At 39.4% G+C, this 20,804-nt stretch overlaps 1 protein-coding gene across 10 annotated transcripts; it reads left to right on the top strand.

The window, feature by feature from the left end:
• Window positions 1–646: 646 nt before the first annotated feature.
• On the top strand, window positions 647–19,535 carry LOC111855856 (tumor necrosis factor receptor superfamily member 14-like). Of its 10 annotated transcripts, none has more exons than XM_072713533.1 (11): window positions 647–1,104; window positions 2,082–2,187; window positions 2,350–2,482; window positions 3,027–3,126; window positions 4,479–4,562; window positions 4,694–4,849; window positions 17,152–17,239; window positions 17,376–17,545; window positions 17,735–17,754; window positions 17,879–17,923; window positions 18,155–19,535. In XM_072713533.1, the coding sequence occupies exons 3-11, from the start codon at window positions 2,450–2,452 to the stop codon at window positions 18,158–18,160; spliced, it is 702 nt and encodes a 233-aa protein (XP_072569634.1). In that variant the 5' UTR covers window positions 647–1,104; window positions 2,082–2,187; window positions 2,350–2,449; the 3' UTR covers window positions 18,161–19,535. The 10 variants fall into 10 exon arrangements, with proteins under 10 accessions (XP_072569634.1, XP_072569633.1, XP_072569635.1 ...); XM_072713529.1 differs by lacking the exons at window positions 647–1,104; window positions 2,082–2,187; window positions 2,350–2,482; ... (1 more) ...; window positions 4,479–4,562; window positions 4,694–4,849 and adding exons at window positions 12,240–12,502; window positions 12,700–12,762; window positions 13,648–13,808; ... (1 more) ...; window positions 16,658–16,783; window positions 16,902–17,057; XM_072713531.1 differs by lacking the exons at window positions 647–1,104; window positions 2,082–2,187; window positions 2,350–2,482; ... (1 more) ...; window positions 4,479–4,562; window positions 4,694–4,849 and adding exons at window positions 12,240–12,502; window positions 12,700–12,766; window positions 13,648–13,808; ... (1 more) ...; window positions 16,658–16,783; window positions 16,902–17,057.
• Window positions 19,536–20,804: the final 1,269 nt, after the last annotated feature.

The raw sequence follows: 20,804 nt of genomic DNA, 5'->3' as shown, positions 1-20,804 counted from the left end.
GTTCTTACTCTTCTCACCGAGCAGCGGGTGCTGCCGTGGGCTCCCCTCCCGTCCCAAGGCGCTCACAGGTGGACAGTCCTCGCGCAGCAGCCCCGCCCAGCTGCAGTCAGAGCAGGAAATGTTCACCTTTCCGCATCCAGACTGCAAATGAATTGCGCATGCGCAAAGCCACCACTGGCTGATCCTGCCTTGGCTTATTGCCAAAAACTCCGCCAAGTAAACAGTTAAATGACAGTTTTCAAGAATAAGTAACTCCGCCAGAGTGGGGTTTTCTTTGGGGTCGCTTTTGCCGGTCCCAAGCCCGGATAAAGGAGGAGGGTTGGAATTGTGATATAAAAAAAACAATTAAGAATCGTCAGAAGAAAGTTCATTTGTAGTTCTAAACGTATTTAGGGTGTTTTTTAACCACCTTTTGTCTCTCCCACGACATTATTCCTCTCTCCTACAGCGTCCATTATCAATAGGCTACATGCATTATTACATTATGCAAATTAGGCGATGGCGTCATTTAGCGACTTCTAGCGACTTTTGGGACAACCAATAGCGACTTTCCTTGCTGAGGAGTTGGCAACAGTGCCTGTGAGTGCTTTGGGACGGAAGGGAGCCCACGGCAGCATTCGCTGCCCGGTGAGAAGAGTAAGGACGATACGTGCTTTCACGTCAGATTCTACAAAAGTCTCCAGTAACACTAGAAAAAGTCGCTAGATTTGTCGCTAGTCGCTTTTTTGAAAACGAGTCGCTAGAGGGGTCTAAAAACTTGCTAAATATAGCGACAAAGTCGCTAAGTTGGCAACACTGCGCTTAACTAAGCGAGACAGTTAACCTGGTCCGGAGCAGACTTGTTCACTCACCTAAGTTACCAGGGTAACTCAGCGGGGATTAATTTAAGACACGTTGATGGAACGGAATTTCCACTTAAATGAATCAGACTTGTCAAAATAAGTCAGACTTTCCCTTAATTCTGCTTCGTGGAATACCCCCCAGTAGCTGTTAATAATCACGAACTCCCTCACTAACCAGCATCCTCTCACCCCGCACAAAGCTTACCGCATTTCAGTTTGCTTCCTTCCTCTTTTGCTTACGACAAGGAGTAAGCGATAAACGGTAAGACTGATCCTCTGTAAATTTTACCCAAATTGATAATTGCATAGTCTATATGAGGAAAAATTCGACTGTAATAATCGGTTATTATCGGTGTTACCTCTGCCTTCCTTTGACCTTTGTCTACAGTCTGGCTAAACCTAATATTTAATTTAGCAACACAAATGGGGGCAGTTTGGATCTGCAGATGTACCACAAAGTCTCTATGAAGTCTGTTTCCGCCATGTAGAACATTCTGGATATTCATTCAGACATAATTGTAAAGCAACTGGTCTTACACTCGATATATTCTAAAGCTGGATTCCTAAAATGTGAGGATACACTTCAACGTAGAGCGTTATAAATGTAAATTAGGAGGATGATGGCTTTAAAAGAGACTGCGACTCCATTTCATTACTCCTGCGTGTAACCCTGCGACAAGCTGCTTTCGCACAAGTGCATATAATTATCATCGTGCTAGAACTGCTTAAGACGTGCGTGCTCAATTGCAATAATAATATTATTAATAATAAAAACAATAATAATAATAACTTAGTTAATAAATGAGAAATGTACAGCAATCCGTGTATATTTTTCGTTACGTTTTTCATCCTTGTTCCGAGACGAGGCTGAAGTTGGCTACTTATTCGGATTTTCCGGTCCACCTTAGATGCTTCGCAGCCCAATGCAATGACGCGATTGTGCCTGTAAGGGGACCATTTTAAAACCTTAAACCTCTCTGTGCCTGGCAAATATCAACTTCTCAGTACAGATCAGGTACCCAAGAAAAAGTGACATTGTCCCGGCCCAGACTGCAGCTTCCTGCTTCTGCTTCCTGTGTGGTCACGCAGTAGTTGCGCTCCTGCTGACTGAGCATCCGGTTGAAGTACACAACTATGCAGTTCCCTGCAGGTTACGCCTGTGAAAGCACAGTACTGAGCCCCTTGTTGCATATAGTGGATGACTAACACTGTTTAAAAGCACCTTCTCTTCTCTCCTAGGCTGGCATTTCAGGATTCGATGCAAATGGAAAAAGAGTGAACTGCACTCGAGAAAAAATGGATTACCATGCTGTGGCCTAAGGATTTTAAACGTTTCATAATTGGTGTAAGTCACTGCAATTCATTAGCTAATGCATGGAGTTATCAATTTCACTCCTTTTCAGGTAGTACTGACTATCGGTTCATATGACTCATCCTGGTCTCCAGCTATGTTAAAACGGAGCTGGGGAGAGTAGAGACAGCTGCAACACTTTTTTGTTTTCTTCAGTTTCTCAGAGAAGTTCCCACTTGCGCCCATTGTTCCCGGGATAGGCTCCGGTCCCCCCTGCAACCCCAGTTGGGATCAAGTGGTTTCAGGAAATGGATGGATGGTTATTTTTTGCAACAATTTCAAATCTTGTGTAATGCAACTTTTAATATTTTAAGTTACCTAAATGAGTGACATCTCATTTAGACCTGTCACAATAACTACATTATCGACTTATCACACAACATAACCTCAATCATTTTTTCGGACCTCCATATTGGCAAATTGTGTTTACATAAAAATGGATGCAGTAACATTTTCGCCAGTACGCACTGCCTCTGTACTGACGTCTGCCCCCTGTGACCCGTGATGCTCAGGGCAGAGTCACATGAAAGCATGTGAGCCGGGGCGAATGCAATGCAGTGCTGGACCATCCGCGGTCCTCAATGTTCACTATTCTAGTGCCGACACACCAGGCAAAGCTGTTCTTCAAAGTCATGTTTATGAAGTGGCATGAATGTTATAAGAATAAATAAGAATCTTACTAAAACCTACCAAGCGCAATGTACTTACAGTATAAAAGACAGGATTGTAATAGTTAATGAAAACATTCCATAAACTGAAATAAAATAAGGTATGAAAATAAAAAAAAACTAAATAACTACATATAATTATATAAACAAATTTGTCTCTTTCAGGTGATTGCCTTCCTTATGCTTCTTATCTGTAATCTCTGCTATTCGTGTAACCAGGCTGAGTATGACATAGGTGGGGAGTGCTGTCCTGTGTGTCCTCAAGGTGAGTCTTTGGAAGACTGGCTCATACTGTCATTCGGGAGTCAATATCAGTGGAGGTTTCCCTGTCCTAACCAGTGTTGGGGGTAACGCGTTACAAGTAACGTGCGTTACGTAATAATATTACTTTTCTTAAGTAACGAGTAATATAACGCATTACTTTATAAATTTACACATTAATATTTGAGTTACTTTTTTTAAAAAGTAGCGCGAGTTACTTTTCTATTTTAATTAATTTGCTTAAAAATATATTTAATTAAAACGAACGTAGTCACGTAGAATCACGCACTCAGTGCTGCTTTGAAAATGCATTCCGAGCTGACCACGCCCACCCTACGGCAATCATTGCGTCAAGGCGGGGATTGGCGGAAGCGCGTTACGTTTAGATCGTTTGAAACATGGCGGCTGGAGATCTGATAAGATCGTTGAATTCATTGGCAGATGAAGTGGAGCGTGAACAGAGAAATAATGTTTTTGAAGCATCATAGAAACACATAGGCTGACTTGAATAATCTGATAAAAATTGAACTAAGGAATTCAGATCACTTGAGTAAATAAGAAATTTCACAGAGGCATGATTGCCGTAGGGTGGGCGTGGTCAGCTCGGAATGCATTTTCAAAGCCGCATTGAATTTTGCTACAAATATCCCCACGGCGTCAGGATGAAAACTAATTTTTGTTTGAGGACACTTAGTAGAAAACTCAAGAGTTTTGGTCTATTGCAATCAGCTTATACATTTGTTTAGGCTATGTCAAGCAATTTTTCAAATTATAGCTGAAAGATTTATGTTTAATTGGGGATGTTGTTTGTTCTGTAGTACAATTTCATTGTTCTCTAAAAAGTTATTAAACATTTTAAATGTTTAAGATCTGTCTTTTGCCATAATATAACTTATTTCACAATGGCAATTATCTAGCCTATATTGCACTCTTTATTATCTCATTGGACAGTGAATTTACTTTATGTAGGCCGTAGCCTACCAAAACAAAAATAAAAACTTATCGAACACATTAATTTTCAACTTTCAATAATTAATGTTAAGAGATTTTTTTTAAATGGCATGCATAGCTCTGAAAGTTCTGAGAATATTATATAATTCTATATTATTATTCTGTATATGTGTTTTTAAAAGAAAATGAAATAAGTAACGCAAAAGTAACTCAAAAGTAATATAACGCATTACTTTCCATAAAAAGTAACTAAGTAATGCAATTTGCTACTTTTTGGGGGGAGTAACTCAGTATTGTAATATATTACATTTAAAAGTAACTTTCCCCAACACTGGTCCTAACCTTGCCATTAATTCCATTTTCTTCAAAATTTGCCAGTTGAACACAATTCAATTTCTTTTTCAGGAAGTAGAGTTTACAAACACTGTACATACACAGATGAGCCAAACGGTTTGACCAAATGCAAACCATGTACTGTCTGTGACCAGGGTGAGAATACCACAGTTTCCTTGGTTTTTCATGAATTCATAACTTGCATATTATAGATATTAATTGTGAACAGAATAAGTCTGTATATGGATCTTCATATCATGATGTGGTTCATTATCTCCTGTAAACAGGCCTTGGATTGAAAACAGTGAGGGCCTGTACACACTATTCAGATACAGTGTGTGGGGTCCTGGAAGGACACTATTGTATTAATCCTTATAATGGAGGGTGCAGGGCAGCCAATAAACACACAGCCTGCAAACCTGGACAGTTCATCAAACAGCCTGGTTTGTATGGATTTGTGTGGATGTTCTCAATACTAATGTAATAATAAATACAACAAAACATTTGTTTGTCTTCCTAAAATTTGTGCCTTAAAGAGAATTTGTACTCTTTCCAGGAGCAGAATATATCGATACCGACTGTGAGGACTGCAGTGATAATTCATACTCTAATGGCTCTTTTACATCCTGCAAATCTCACACAGAGTAAGTTTTTTATATTTCTTATTTATACGCTGGAATCATGTATAAAATGTTATTTTCCTTTGAGTTGTACTATGTTTTATCAAAATGGTTTCTCATATTATACATGTCTTTACAGCTGTGAATCCAAAGGACTTCTAGCAGTTAAAGCTGGAGACAGAACATCTGATTCTGAATGCAGTGCGGCCAATCCTGTTACTACGGGCAGCATTAATAACTGGAACAGTATACTGATATTCCTTTTTCTAATTGTGAACAATTTCCTTTTATGAAATAAATATAATTTATAAAAAAAAAATTATAAAAAAAAATAATTTACATTTTGCTTAACAGTATAACGACATGTTTTATCAGATAGGCTAATTCATGTATTTTCAGCTCAATAATGACATTTTAATGATTATGACCATGTACTTAGCTCCATAAGAATTGTTTCACTGATATGTTTTATTAGATTAATAATATGTTGATGTGGCTAAATAGCTACCTGTTTTATTGATTACAGCATTATATTTGTCTTTGATGTATTGATGTATTCTTCTGTCTTTGAATTGCCTTGTGTCTGAAATGTGGTATATAAACAGGGATGGACATAACTGGTACGCAAATACGCATTCACCTTTTAAAAGCGATACGTGCGGCAATCGATTAATGTAACAGTGCATATACGTACGGGACGCCTTTCCTTGGATTGCCACCTTATCGTGGTAGAGGGGTTTGCGTGCCTCAATGACCCTGGGGGCTACGTTGTCGGGGGCAATAGCCTCCGGTAGGGTCTCCCAAGGCAAAAAGGTCCCAGGGGAGGGGCCAGACGAAGAGCAATCCGAAAAAAAACCTGATGAAAAGTAAACATTGCAAGGTCTCGTTTCCCTCGCCCAGACTAGGGTCACTGGGGCCCCACTCTGGAGCCAGGCCTGGGGGAGGGGTCTGTTGGTGAATGCCTGGTGGCCGGCCCTTGGCCTGTGGGGCCTGCTCGGGCCCAGCCCAAAAGAGTTATGTGGGACCATTCCCAGGTGGGCCCACCACCCGCAAGGGGAATATCAGGGGTTCGGTGTTATGTGGATCAGGTGGCGGCCAAGGGAGGCCCTGGCAGACCGCTCCCCGGCTAACAAAACTGGCTTTTGGGACATGGAATGTTACCTCTCTGGTGGGGAAGGAGCCTGAGCTTGTGCGTGAGGTTGAGAGATACCAGCCCCCGGGGCAGACCCAGGATGAGCTGGAGGGATTATATCTCTCGGTTGGCCTGAGAACGCCTCGGAATCCTCCCTGTAGGGCTGGCAGAGGTGGCTGGGGAGAGGGAGGTCTGGGTAACTCTCCTGAAGTTGCTACCCCGCGACCCAAACCCCAGACTAGCAGATTGTAATTGATGGATGGATGGCAAATACGTACGTATTTTATGTGCATTTGCGCCAATATGACAAGAAATTACCTTGCATTTTAACCTCTATACCACAAATGAAGTACGAATTAGCATATAAAGGTTAAACTGCACGATAATTTCTAAAATACGTACGCATTCAAGCTGTTACAACAATCAATTGCCGCATGTATCGCTTCTAAAGGTTAATGCGTAGTTGCGTACCAGTTATGTCCATTCCTGTATATAAATAAACTCGCCTTGCCTCGCTCTCAGCAGTGTTGGGCACAGCTAACCAAAAAGTTAATTTCCATAACCACTAATCTGCTAACTCCAAAGTTTAATTAGATAAGGCTAAACTGATAAACCACAAAAAAATTAGCGGATGCTAACAATAAATACTCACTTTTATCATATGAATTTAGCTTTGGATTGGTTTTTCGCTCTGAAACCCATAAAAACATATCAATAAATTTTAACCTGTTGTACCCATAAATTTGCATGTTCTCGGCCAACAGTGTACCACACAGACTGCTGCAGACATGCTAAAAATATATAGGAAAAAATGTATAATTTTAGGGTTTACAAATGTTTTTGACCGTTGAACTCAATTCACTTTACCTGCAAAAAAATGTCAGTGATTTACAGTTAGCAGAACAAAATTTAGCATTAGCTAATTGATAAGTTAGTAGTATGGCTAATCCACTAATGAAGTAATTAACTTTGCTAATCGGCTGTTAGTAGATTAGTGAAATTCTGCCCACTACTGACCTTCAGTGGTTGCAATTCTAATTTTATAGCCTTTTGCCCAATAGATTTAGGATTTAATATTGTATTAATTTCCATGTTTACTACATGTATATGTCATTAATTGTCAAGATATGTGATTAAAAATAAAGAATAGTTACATTCCTACTTATAATACAACACCTTCTCATTTACTGCCATCTGTTCATCGAGCCTTTTTGAAAGCTTTGAAATTCAGCTTCTATTTGCTTGCAGTAGCATTTTGGCCGAAATGAATAATCTGCACATCACAAATTTAAGTCAGACCATTAAACATATTAAAATATGGGTCACTGTCACAAACTTGAGAATTTAAAAAAATGTTATGGTTTAATATAGTGTTTGTTTTTTTTGTGTACAGCAATTGACATTCTTAACGTTTTAGGTGTATTCATTTCATCATTTGTTGTTCTTATTTGAAGTGATAATTTTCCCCAAATGGGTATTCAAAAATCAGAAAAACATGCATGTAACCAACAATAAACTGTCAATTTCTATAATAAGATGTATATTTTCCTCAATTTTTTGCCAGTTTTTGTCCTGTGCAGAAGCCAGAAGACTTCAGGGCAGGCGTCAGGATAACAAAAGGGGCTTTACTGAATAACACAACAAATAATACAACTAATATTACAACTAAATACTATGGTAGAAACACAAGGCCAGGTAACACAAGGACAGGATCATGAACACAGCACAAGACAGCAAAGAGGACACCCAACAAGACACATGGCATGACCAGGGGCATGGAACAGACCAAGACAGCAAAGAGGACACCCAACAAGACACACAACAGGACAGGTCAAACAAGTAGAGAGGCAACAGGGACAGGGGTGGAAAGATAAGAGGGAGTCACAGGGAACACAGAGTAAAACGAGGGCAGGACAGGTCAATGGGGCAGGGGCTGGGGCGTGATGAGCGGAAACAAAGGACGTCCGGGGAGTTCTCTAGGAGCTGGGCAGCGACCCTGGGACACAGACCCCCCTGGGCCTGTTCACCGGCAAGGTGGAGCCGGTCCGGACTGCAGGACCTGAGGGCCTCAGAGGGTGCTGAGGGGCCAGCAAGGCTGGAGCAGGAGGGCACCATGGGTTCTTCCTTCTGGGCCTCAGCAAGAGGTTTGCTTGGGGAGGGGGGCAGCATCAGACATCAGGCGAATGGAAATCTGGGAGGCCAGCACAGATAGTACACCACCGGCTCCCTCCCCAGGAGACGTAGACCCGGCCAGCCTCTTACAGCGCTGGGCTTTTTCCACCTCCTGGGGATCCGTGCCTGAAGTAAGTCCCGTCAGTATGTCCCCCGCCCACATGAAGAGTCCTCTGACTTTGTGCACCTTCCACATAGCGGGATTTAGCCTCCAGTGCAGGTGGGTTTCCAGGAGGAAGAAGTCATCTTCAGCTTGCAAGTGGGGTGGCTCCAGAAGGATTAGCATGGGCTGTGCAACAGGAGTCCCTGGCAGCCTCTGTTTGGGCGTGACTTCCACAGGTCCCCTTCCCCAGCGCTGTAACCAATACGGGGTTGGCAACGGCGAGGCAATCCGGACAGCAGGCGGCTCAGCGAGTTCATCAGGGTCCTCCAGGTCACTGTCACTCAGCAGGTCCAACAGTGGATTGTCCACAAGCCACTGAGGTGAGCAGAAGAGACTCAAGCTTAGAAAGGAGGCTGATTGCAGAGGAAATAGTGCAAGCAGAGATATGGAGTGTTAGGGGCTCCTGGGGATAGCCGCTAGGCACTTTGGGGAGTCTGGTCATTCTGTCACATGCGGAAGCCAAAGGACTTGAGGGCAGGCATCAGGAAAACATAATGGGCTTTACTGAATAATACAACAGCAGGGAAACGAAACAGGACCACATGGGGTCAAAATGAGAAGGCAACAGGAGGACTGAGCCACTCTACCATCCCACGTTATATAATAAGCATATCAACAGTAGTAGTTCCTATCCATCCATCCATCTCCAAACCACATATCCTGGACAACACTGCAAGACGACTGAATTTAATTGTTGTGAATATCAATCTATGGCACAAAAATTCAGTTTTATAAAATTAAGACATTTTAGCTTACAGGAGAAGGGTGTTGTGTATTAGCTGCAGTGCATAAATCTCTTATTATACCTACATATGCGGTGCAGGTAACTCAAAAAGGCAGGGGCCTACGGAGCAGCGGAAACGTCATGTCAGATGAGCCATCCTGCATCTCAAGAGATGAATACATATGTGGTACAAAGAGAAAGAAGCCTAACGAATCCCACACACAGACAATTTAGAGATCATGGCCAATTCACCAAACTATCCTACTTTACTTTGGACCAAAGTACCCAGAAGAAACTCATACAACACAAGTAAAGCATACAAATGCCACACAAAGAGGACGGGCAGTATTAAAAGCCTCTATGTGGTGTGAGGCAATGGGGGGTCCTTACGAGGCAGAAATGTAAAGCGCATTGAGACAATGTAATGTTGTGATAATGCGCTATATAAATAAAATTGAATTGAAATTGAAAAGTGCATCCCAATACAGCATTAATATAAAGAAATATAATATTAAACAATTAATAACGTCCTTCAGTATATTTTATCCAGATGACACCGTTAACTCACATATTTACTCTGGCTGCACTGGGTATGTGACTTTACATACATGTATCATTTAATTTTGGGTTATATGTTTGTACTGCGAATTCAATTCATATATAGAGCTCAAAGGAATATACAGCTACAGTATAGCGGTTGTGGTCGGAAGCCGTGAGCTAGGACTGCGATACCCGGTGTTCTACATGTACCATTTCTTAAAGGATCACTGCTATAATTAGCTGCGAAAGAGGTCAGACCTGAGTAACTCTCCTAGACAGACTAGCATCCTCAAAAATAATTTTTTAAAAAATCGACACGAGATTAACGGGAAATAGTATTAAATTGCCCAATGAACCCACCTCGGCGCCTAAGTCTCTGGCAGCAGGAAATTGTCAGGTATATGGAGTTAATTTTGTGCCAAAAGTATTAATCAAAATTTTGAAAACCGCAAGCAAATCATTAAGTATCAGAATGAAAATTTGTTTTCCAAATATCAAAAAAGTCGAATAAAATATTTTTTTTCCTTCTTTTTCTCTAATTTGTTTGAATTGCAAGGTTGCAATTCAAGGTTCAGTAATGTCTTTTTATTTCTGTTGATAAGCAATCTGTTGGTGTGATGTGGTAAAGATGTAAGCTAGTAATCAATAGTTGCAGGAAAGAACCCCATTAGGGCCCATCCATGATCTGTCATCAAAAGACAAATTCAGTGTTTGCAAACAGTTTTTTTTAATGGGCAGAGCCTGTGGCAGAAAGTGACAGTTTGCAAGTATTAGTCTATGGAAGAAATTAAATTAAATAAAAAAAATAATTAAAGAAAAGGTTAATTTGACTTTAAATTTTAAAATTCTAACTATTTGCGCAATTACAAGATTTTATCTGACAATTCAGAAAAGGAAAAACTATTCGTCATTCTCTCTTTTGCACTTAGCTCAGAATCATGAATTTATATCCCATGCTTCTGTTTTTTTAATCCCACATTTCTAAATTTACAAACTCACTATTGTTGGGTTATACAGAGAAAAAAAACAGAATTGTGAGATAAAGTAGGTGAATGTTACGTAAAATGATATAGGTTTAAATAATATTACATGCTGTAACTGTAGGGCTAATACACAAGTAAAATCCATGGAATAAGAGAAAAAAAATTATTGCTGTGCCTTTGGATATCAGAATCGGCATTAAAAAAAACACTGTTTGCAAACACTGAATTTGTCTTTTGACAGATCATGGATGGGCCCTAATGGGGTTCTTTCCTGCAACTATTGATTACTAGCTTACATCTTTACCACATCACACCAACAGATTGCTTATCAACAGAAATAAAAAGACATTACTGAACCTTGAATTGCAACCTTGCATGTGATAGAACACAAATATATAAAAATGTTAAAAATTTCCCCCCATAATTAAAAAAAAGTATATAAATATGAACACTTGACTAAGAAGGGGGCTTTGGGTACACAATTCCTTACCTTTGCATTTCTTGTTGAACTGTGTTTGGCCTACTGACAGCCTGGCCAACCCCAAAGGAAGCACTGGTACCAGGTTGAGGTGCCAGGGTGGGAGAACTGTTGGAATTCCCCTGTGCTTGAGGATTGCTATGCTTTTGGATGCAGCCAAGCAGATTCCTTACAGCACTTTCTATTTCTGAAATCTGCTCCTGTAAAAAGAAAACTTAAGTGCATTTACATTAAATGCGACAACAACAATAATAATAACAATAAATTTAATTATTAGCAAGAAGTGACCCACCCCACACGAATGGTACAGGGTAATGATTCTATTACAAAAAGGTTGGTCACGATCGAAGTATCTTGTCTTGTTTTTTTTATCAGTACTCACGGTGGGATGTTTAAAAACACTGATCTTTAAAATGCAGATATTTTTCTTATTTTTCAGAATCTTTCATGTTATCTTGAAAAACATGCTTAATGCATTGTAAAAACTGTCATTTTCATAAACATAATAAACATTTAGGCAATTATTGTACTATGTACATTTATTTAACAATTTAATTAACTAAAAATACATGAGAAGGCACTTATATATTTTAACTTTGCAGTTATATATAACAGTCTCTGACTAGCAATACTGAATGTATAGAAAAATATTAAAAAATAAAAACTTACCCTCGGATTGTTCGATTCAGCCATCGCGATCGATCGACAACGGCGACGACCACCACCACCACCGAAATGGCGCGAGCTGCTCTGTGTAGTAACGACATTGCTGCGCTTTTACTGATATATAAAAACCAGTAAAACTAATGACATTTCATAAAAATATTTTCCAATTGTTTTAAAAAAATAGCTGATACATATGCATACAAATGTTTGCATTGTGGCTGGCGTTGTTCATTGGTGAGGCATCGACCAATAAAATGACTTTATTCCCACCCCAGCTCCGCCCCCGACTCTGCTCTCTCAAGTTTGCATTTACAAGTGCACGAGTGAGTTTTGCTACAGGAATATCGCAAAAAGAGTAGCAAAAGTCAAAGCGCTAGGATTTGAGGTTGTACTGCCAGATCTTAGAGGTTGTGAGTGCCGACTTGTGGTTGTACAGCGAAACTGAAGTAAAGCGCAAAGATAAATGTGTAGTACACAATTGTGCCTGTCATTTTGTTTATGCGAATGACACTTTACACATTTGTAACTATTAATCTGCGACTTCGAAATCAAAACACAGGTGTTCTGAGTATTGTCTGTGTGTGCAAATCGATAGATGCAGCTTTTCACATCAGAGCTGTGAGTATAAATTTCAACTTACAAATACAAATATTAATTTTACAAGTTCTCACATTCAAATTAGCAAGCTCTCGAGTTTTGCTACTGTTTTACCTTCATAAACCTCGTCTTGACAGGCTGACGATCCCCGCTTTTAAGAGATTTTACACGTAGATCCAATCTAACCGTTGTTAATACATTAATTTCTACATCTGTAGATAATTATAAGGAAAAGCAAAACTGAAAGTTTATTGCAACGTCGATTTCTTCCGCCTAAACTTGTACGTGAGTATGGAAAATAAAATCAAGTTGTTCTAGTTGTAGTAACATAGTATTCAGTGTATATTGTAATGAGAATAAAGTAGCAAAATATAAGTTTACCAGTTTAATGTTGAGATTAGGTAAAGTTGTCGCGCGTAGTTTTATTGGGGCTTCGGTATTGCAATTAAGTAGATACACGTACCGCCTTAGCCAAGGCTATAAGTACAGTCTATTTTGAAAGTTTAGTTGTAATTTCTTTGTTTCACATAGTTATCCAATGTGATTGTAAAAAAACAGAATATAAAAGTAGTTTGAAAATAAACTTATACAGACATTGTTTATGATTTCATTTCCTTAAATGTTTACCAAGTTGGTCTGGTAGCCTAATGGCTTATAATGATGATACTTAAATTTACCGATTATTGCTAGAATTTTTTTTTAAAATACGTGTGTATTTGTACTGCTGTTTATTTTTTTTCACGTTCTCTGTGAATGTAACCTACCGCAGTTAAGTTAGCCTCATATACGAATATTCAATTTTCTAGCTTTAATAACTTTTCGCGGAAGTAATGTGGGGCGTTTTTAATGACAGAATCGTGTTGTCCAGTACACAGACAACGATGCACACCGATTATTTTTGCGCTTCAAACCATTTCGTGATTTGTGCAAAATCGTGTTAATAGCAATAGGCAATTATTTTCGGACAATTATTTTCCTTTTGTTATAAGGTGACCGAATGATATGCTAGATGACCGATTGGTATGCGGTTATCTAAGTGTTACTTGCTTTTTTGAGTGTGCGATACATGAGTCTGCTTTCACTTTTGTTCTTGGACTTTTGCCTGCGTTCGGCCCTGTTTTTTTGACTGTTGTCTTTATTTAAATATATCCTCTTTTCTCACCTAGGATGTCACCTTGTAAATGTAAGACAATGAGAGGGAGGTCCACAATGCTGTGCAATGGAAAGTGAATCCCAGATATTGTCATCTGTGATTTATAGTTATTTCTCAAACACTGGATGCTGGTTTTCACCAGAGGATGTTCACAACATGCTTATTCTGCTTCAGGTTGTAACATTTATTTAATGCTTTGTAACTGTTTCTAGACTATTGTTGTCTGCAGGGACGTCACTAGGATTGAAAGACAGGGGGGCTTAGCCCCCAGGGTTGTAGGTAGGAATTAGCACGTATAGAGGGCTGAAAATTTTTCACCAAACCTATACAGGCTTCTTTAATTTTATTATCTCATTAATCTAGAAGGCTCCACCCTGAAGAAAACAACAACAAAACAAATAATCTCTGTAAAGCCTGTAAAGCTCCACCAGTCTTAATCATGCAAGCTCCCTCAGCATCAGCCGCTCTCCTGCTTCTCCCTCAATCTTTCAAAATACTTTCGTATATCCATCTGGTATATAAACTGAACTTCAGTGTCCCTGTTTTTGCTGTTGTAAAAATATATCCACTTAATGGTAAGTGTCCCTGTTTTTGCTGTTGTACAACAGCAAAAACAGGGACACTTACCATTAAGTTTTTGATCACAATAACTAATTATGACAGCAGCATTATGTTAGTCTAAATTAGTTTTAAAATAGCCAACAACGTCACATTCCATTCACTTACGGAAACCTGGAGTACGCCGTCTCCACCGGGTCCGTGGATGAGAAGAGATTCACAGCTGACACGGGGAGAGGCTGCAAATCACCGGTTTATTCTCTAGACTGATTATAATCAGGGAGCGACCATCTGACATACATTCAGCATGTACAGGAGGGAGCTTTGCCATATGTATCAGCTGTATCCCTTTTAAAGCCCTTTGGGCATCTCCCCCCCCCCTCTCTCGGTACCTTCAGTCTACGTGACAACCACATGTTTGACATTTGCTCCAGTGTTGCCAACTTAGCGACTTTGTCGCTATATTTACCGTGTTTTTAGACCTCTCTGGCGATTCGTTTTCAAAAAAGCGACAAATCTAGCGACTTTTTCTAGTGTTATTGGAGACTTTTAGAGACTCTGACGTGGAAGCACGTATCGTTCTTACTCTCCTCACCGAGCAGCGGGTGCTACCGTGGGCTCCCCCCGTCGCAAAGCATTCACAGTCCTCACGCAGCAGCCCCGCCCAACTGCAGTCAGAGCAGGAAATGTTCACCTTTCCGCGTCCAGACTGCCTCCGCCAAGTATGACAGTTTTTAAGAATAAGTAATTCCGCCAGAGTGTCTCTTTTTGCCGGTCCCAAGCCCGGATATAGGAAGAGGGTTGGAATTATGATATAAAAAAACAAGAATCGACAGAAGAAAGTTCATTTGTAGTTCTGAACGTATTTAGGGTGTTTTTTTAACCACCTTTTGTCTCTCCCACGACATTATTCCTCTCTCCTATAGCGTCCATTATAATTACATGCACATTATTATACAAATTAGGCGATGGCGTCATTTAGCGACTTTTGGGACAACCAATAGCGACATTCCTTGCTGAGGAGTTGGCATAGTGATTTGCTCTAGTTAGTCAGTTAGTACTTGTCCTTGTGGAAGGCTACAGATACGTAAGGGCCGCTGACGTTCTCTGTCGCTCCCTCTATCGGTCCCGATTAGGTAACCGTGCCCTGCCGGCGCCAGTCAGTTCTCGTTTCAATTAACTGCATTTTTTAGATTGAGCCCCCCCCCCCTTTCATCATGCCCTGCTTTAAGCTATATTCTCCTTTTCCTCTATTCATTGTATGTTCTTTATAATTCTATTGAATCCCACAAAACCTAAGTAAAGTTAAGCAATTAACAGTTATTGACACCTACTCACAATCTCTGACAATGAAATTATCTGGCCGCTTCTTTCTGTTGAACGTTGCTACTCGCTAACAAGCAGCGACATGTAGCTTCCGCCTGGGTCCTAATGCCCGCTTTTACCTATAGCAGCTTAAACAGCCAGTACATAATTTTAATTAAATAATGTTAGCTAGACTTACAGCATTATTTTTAATAATAGTCTTGCTTCTATTGTTAAGTGCGTACCTGCGCTCAGTGATATGTTGTATGAAATGTATGGATATATAATTTAAAAATAGTATGATAATTACTATATTTTTAGGGGTGGCTTGGGATCATTTTGGGGGGACTGAAGCCCACCCTAAATAGGCCTAACGACGCCCATGGTTGTCTGTTAATCCTTCTACGTATCTGTCCCTTCTCTATAATCAGGAAGTGCAGAGAATCAGGCAAATCAGACAGGGAACGTCCCAGAGCACAGAGTAACTTGTCAGCTCTATAGTTTCAATTAGTGTAAATCAATTTGGTAAAACATTGTGAACCTGTTAAGCCATCGTGCAGACCAGAATGGATTGACCAGTTGAGATTGAGTACTCATGCACATTTGATTGTCCTTATTTTAACCTTCAATATCTTCAGACAATCAGCACTGTAATGAATGTTTTTGCTGGTTAACTATCTGACTGTAGTTACTTTAATCTCTCAGGTATGAGATGTATATAAAAGATGAGTCATATTATTCACGAGCCACATTTCTCATTAAATTGTAGTAGAAATATCTAAAATCATCAGGTCACTCTGTTTTCACTATGTTTACATCGCATAAGTAGCAAATATTGTCATGCTGCTAGTCATGGCCCATGTTAATTTCATGAAAATTATGTGACCTGATTAATTATAACTTGGTTAGATAATGACTGATTTCATACAGTCTAATTGTTTTTTTTTTTTTCACAGACATATTTAATTATTCTTCTTCTGTGTGTTAATTATAATCCCTGTTACGCATGCGGCCAGGCTGAATATAAAATCGGTGATGAGTGCTGTCCTATGTGTCACCCTGGTGAGTCACATTATACCATAGTGGCCACAAGTCAGTCCTCATTGCTTGGAAATGTCAAAGGAATCTGCCAGAATAACCAGTATCTTTTCTATTTTCAGGAACTCGTGTCTACAGACATTGTAAAGCATGGACCAGCACTTCATGCGCTCCATGCATAGGTTCTACATTCAATGACCAGCCCAGTGGTCTTGAAGTGTGCAGCCCCTGTACAGTCTGTGATGGAGGTAACATTTCAGTTCAGTTCAGCTACCCATCTTATTAACTCATTCATCCAGTATAATACATTCATTTTTGTCTTGGGTGTTTATATTAGATCTGGTTACTTTTCTTTTTCTTCCACAGGCCTTGGCATGAAAACAGTGAGGGCATGTACACCCTCTTCAGATACAGTGTGTGGGGTCCTGGAAGGGCACTATTGTATTAATCCTTATAAGGGAGGGTGCAGGGCAGCCAATAAACACACAGCCTGCAAACCTGGACAGTTCATCACACAGCCTGGTTTGTACAGATTTCTCATACTCAATGTATGTTTTAATGAGTAAAACCAAATATCTTCTTAAAGTTCATGGACTTCAATTTGTTTACCTTTCAGGAACAGAATACACTGATACAGTATGTGAAGACTGCAGTGATAATTCGTACTCTGATGGCTCTTTTACAAATTGCAAACCACATACAGAGTAAGTTCTTCATAATTCCTATAAGTCATTGATCAGGAAAACATCTTTTTTTGGTGAAGGAAACCTTATTTTCCTATGAGTTTGTATTACATTTTGTCACAATAGTTTCTCATATTATACTTGCTTATTTTCACAGCTGTGAATCCAGAGGACTTGTCACAGTTAAAGCAGGAGACCAAGCAGCTGATTTTGAATGTGGAGAGAAAAATGACACTGCATTGACAGCTGGAATATCAGTAGGAGTAATAGCAGTAATCATAATGGCAGCAGCAACATACCTGTTATATAAAAGACAAATATTATATTGTAAGTATTACATAAGTTCATATGAAAATTCATAAAAACTGTATTGAGTATGAAGAAGAAAGTGTTCAAGATTCTAATTTTAAATGCTAAAATGGGTAATAATTTGAAGTACTAATTGCACAATGAAGTAAACTTGAATGACTCTAAGCTGAATTGTGAACATTTTTTAATGAAAATATGTATTTTTAGGTACTCGGGCGCGGAATAAGGTTTGTTACATTTCTAAATTTTTCTGCACATATTTTTTCAGAAAAATTCATGTAGTGCAAAATTCATGCAGTCTTTCATAAGACCAGACTACATTCATATTAATTTCATTCTACATTTTGGCAGGATCAACCCCCAGAAGGTGAAAATATGGTGCCAAAGCCGCCAGAAGTAAGTCAGAATATTAGTAATAACTTCAGAAAAGTAACAGAAGGTCCTTTTATGTATAAGCTGATCGATTTCCAGCCCCCTGGGTTCAGTGTAAAATGGGCTCCCATAAGACAATGACTGTGGATCCTGCATTTATGTCCAGGTCTGTGTTACAGGTGTATTTGCTGAATTCTGCAGAGGTTAGTAGTTCACGTTGCTCTTGTGCTAACAGGCAGCTTGTTTCTTCCTCAGGTATAAGATGACGATGTGAAATAAACCCACAGAGGAGCCGCCTGATACTTCTGGATGATTCACCTCCTCCTGCTCAGGATTAAATTCTTCAATAACTGCACAGCGGTTAAATAATCCTTGATTTTTCTCCAGAGGATTGTAACGTCTGTATCTCCTCCTGGCTTTCAGACACCAGTGTGGATGTTCTTTGCATTTTGAAAGAACAAACCAGCTGCAGAGCTTCTTTCTGCTGCTTAGTCCATGTCTTGGTCGTCTTTAGGGAAAGTCCTGCTTACCTGACTGTTGACTCTGGCTGATGTGACTGTGATTCTCTCTCTTTTAAAACAAAACTTGGCTCCTAATGTCTCTGGAGCCCTGTGATTGGCTCCTACTCTGCTTCCCCAACATTGGCTAAAGAAGTTCTGGCAACATCAAGAAGTCCACTGAACGGGAAAGGAGCTTCTTATGGACATGAAAGCAGGCTCCTAGTGGTCTGTTAGAAGTGAATCCTGGTCTCTAGATGCCTGTTAACAGGAAATTGACATTTTGCTAGCTGGACAGTGGCTTGTTTTGATTGACATTCTTCAGAGCAGAGACGGTAATCAAAACCCCCCAGGTGTGAGAATAGAGTGCTGTCCGTTGTGCCAGCAACTGGCCTGTTTTTAAAATCTTTGGTAAAATTTTGCGTGATGCTATATGAATTTATTTATAATTGTAACCATATATTTCTACAATAGCAAAGAAGTACACTGCTTATAATTTTGTATAATTACATTTTTTCTATAATGAAAGAGTTTATTTAGATGTTTCTCATTTAATTGTCTTTTAGTAATACAGTTACTAACCAGTCTATGAAAATGATTTTAATTTTGTTTCATGCAAATTTTGCCGTAAGAAAACATTCTAGGTTTTTCAATAATTGGACTGAAGGGATTCAAATAATTAGTTAATAAAAATCCTCAAGGTAAATTTTCTACACCGATTATTTGCTTTATGCTCCACGGAACTGTTATATACAGAATGCAGAAGTGGGTGGATGATATTAACTGAGGCACCAAGAGGAAAATGGGGAAAAGCAAAAGGAAGAGAGAAGTGATAGACACTGGCAGTTGGAGTAAGGCAATTAATGCACTGAAAAGGAGTGGATTGCACTTTAAAAATCTTTTATTTTGATATTTGCAAATATGGTTTGTAAAAATTTTAGTTTCATTTTCATGAAAACCACAATTTGTTTATTGAAAGACCTTTTTGGGATAAGATCTTTCATTTATTGTCACACTTGAACAAAATACTTATTTTATCAGATTACTCAACTAATTTTAAAAAGTAATAAATAGTTGTAGCTGTGCTGAGTCATTTGAACCATTGAAGTTTTCAATAAAGCTATTAAACACATTGACAATGATGCCTTATAAACACAATAATAATGAATCCATGGTATTCAAAGGGACTTGATTGCTAATTAGATTTCAAGCCAGAGTTCTTTTGTGTTCTTTCATTATGTTTTAGCCTATTGTTGCTTTAATTGCTTAACTGACATTTATCTTGTTATAACAGGGTTTCTTCCGAAATCTAATCCAGAAAACTGCATGTTGAGTCAAACTGCTATTATATTTACATTCATTTAGCTGATGCTTTTATCCAAAGTGATGCACAAGTTAGGAAACCTGGGGTCAGAGCACAGGGTCAGCCAGCCTCCCTGGAGCAGGTAGGGTTAAGGGCCCAGTGGTGATGTCATTATTACTGCAGAATCTGACTTTATTAGCCAAGTATGTAACAAATACAATAAAATACAAATACAAATATACTGCACTGAAATATCCAGTCATACACACAGGCAAGTGGGAAGCCTAGGCTTTGCCCCAATTCTGCATGTTAATTTATCTTAGATTAAAGAACCACAACAGAAACAAAAATGTGAAAATAAAGCATTTTATTAAGTATATGTAAGACGTGGGCCTGGATCTCCTGGGGCAGGGAAAAGTCAGATCACGAGCTTGTTTCATTTGCGGTCAGTCACCCAGAATATCAAATGACTGCTGTTGCCTCTGACCACATATTCAGCTTTGTGTCACAACAGTCCAGACATTGTGCTTCTCCAAGCTGAATGATTGTGTTGTTGTCCCTGCATGTTTCACTTTTGCTATTATGTTAGTTTCACCAAGAGGGTGTGGTCAGGGAACGAGCCTATCTATGCAACTGTTATCTGTAGTTTATATTTATGGACACAAGATTCCAGACCACCCACAAACACAGCCAGGATAAACATTTGGACAGATGGTACTCTAAATGTATATTTTCTGATTTTTAAATATATTTTTGAATACTGTCGAGAAGGACAATTGGATCAACTACAGCACCGAGATCTTTATAGCAAATATGGAGTTTCCCATAAGAACCACTTCTGCTTTCTGTTTCAGTGTCACTTCAGTTTCTGTCATCTGATGCTTTGTTTTGTTTCCCCTAAAATTTGCGGAACTGGTGACTGGTGATGCGCCATCCCCTTCCTGATAGCTATAATGGACTTTTTTCTTTAAGTGTTTGAGGAAAGTCCTCAGATGGCTTGCTGAGGACTGGCTGAAACTGGATGGCTGAAGGCAGATGAGGTGGCCAATGGTCTTTCTGCGTGACCTGCACTGAAACGGAATAGGACTAGAAAGACTGATTCCAC

Source organism: Paramormyrops kingsleyae, chromosome 6 (genome assembly GCF_048594095.1).
Source record: "Paramormyrops kingsleyae isolate MSU_618 chromosome 6, PKINGS_0.4, whole genome shotgun sequence".
Lineage (NCBI taxonomy): Eukaryota > Metazoa > Chordata > Actinopteri > Osteoglossiformes > Mormyridae > Paramormyrops > Paramormyrops kingsleyae.
Note: the sequence above shows the minus strand (reverse complement) of the source record. Positions and strands in the feature narration are given on the sequence as shown.

Bases quoted from the DNA above. Each gene is read 5' to 3' on its own strand.
- LOC111855856 (XM_072713527.1), top strand. From the start codon at position 12,383: ATGCGAATGACACTTTACACATTTGTAACTATTAATCTGCGACTTCGA. The intron at 17,546-17,734 runs GTAAGTATTACA...ATGTATTTTTAG, and splicing joins TAAAAGACAAATATTATATT to GTACTCGGGCGCGGAATAAG. The intron at 17,755-17,878 runs GTTTGTTACATT...ACATTTTGGCAG, and splicing joins GTACTCGGGCGCGGAATAAG to GATCAACCCCCAGAAGGTGA.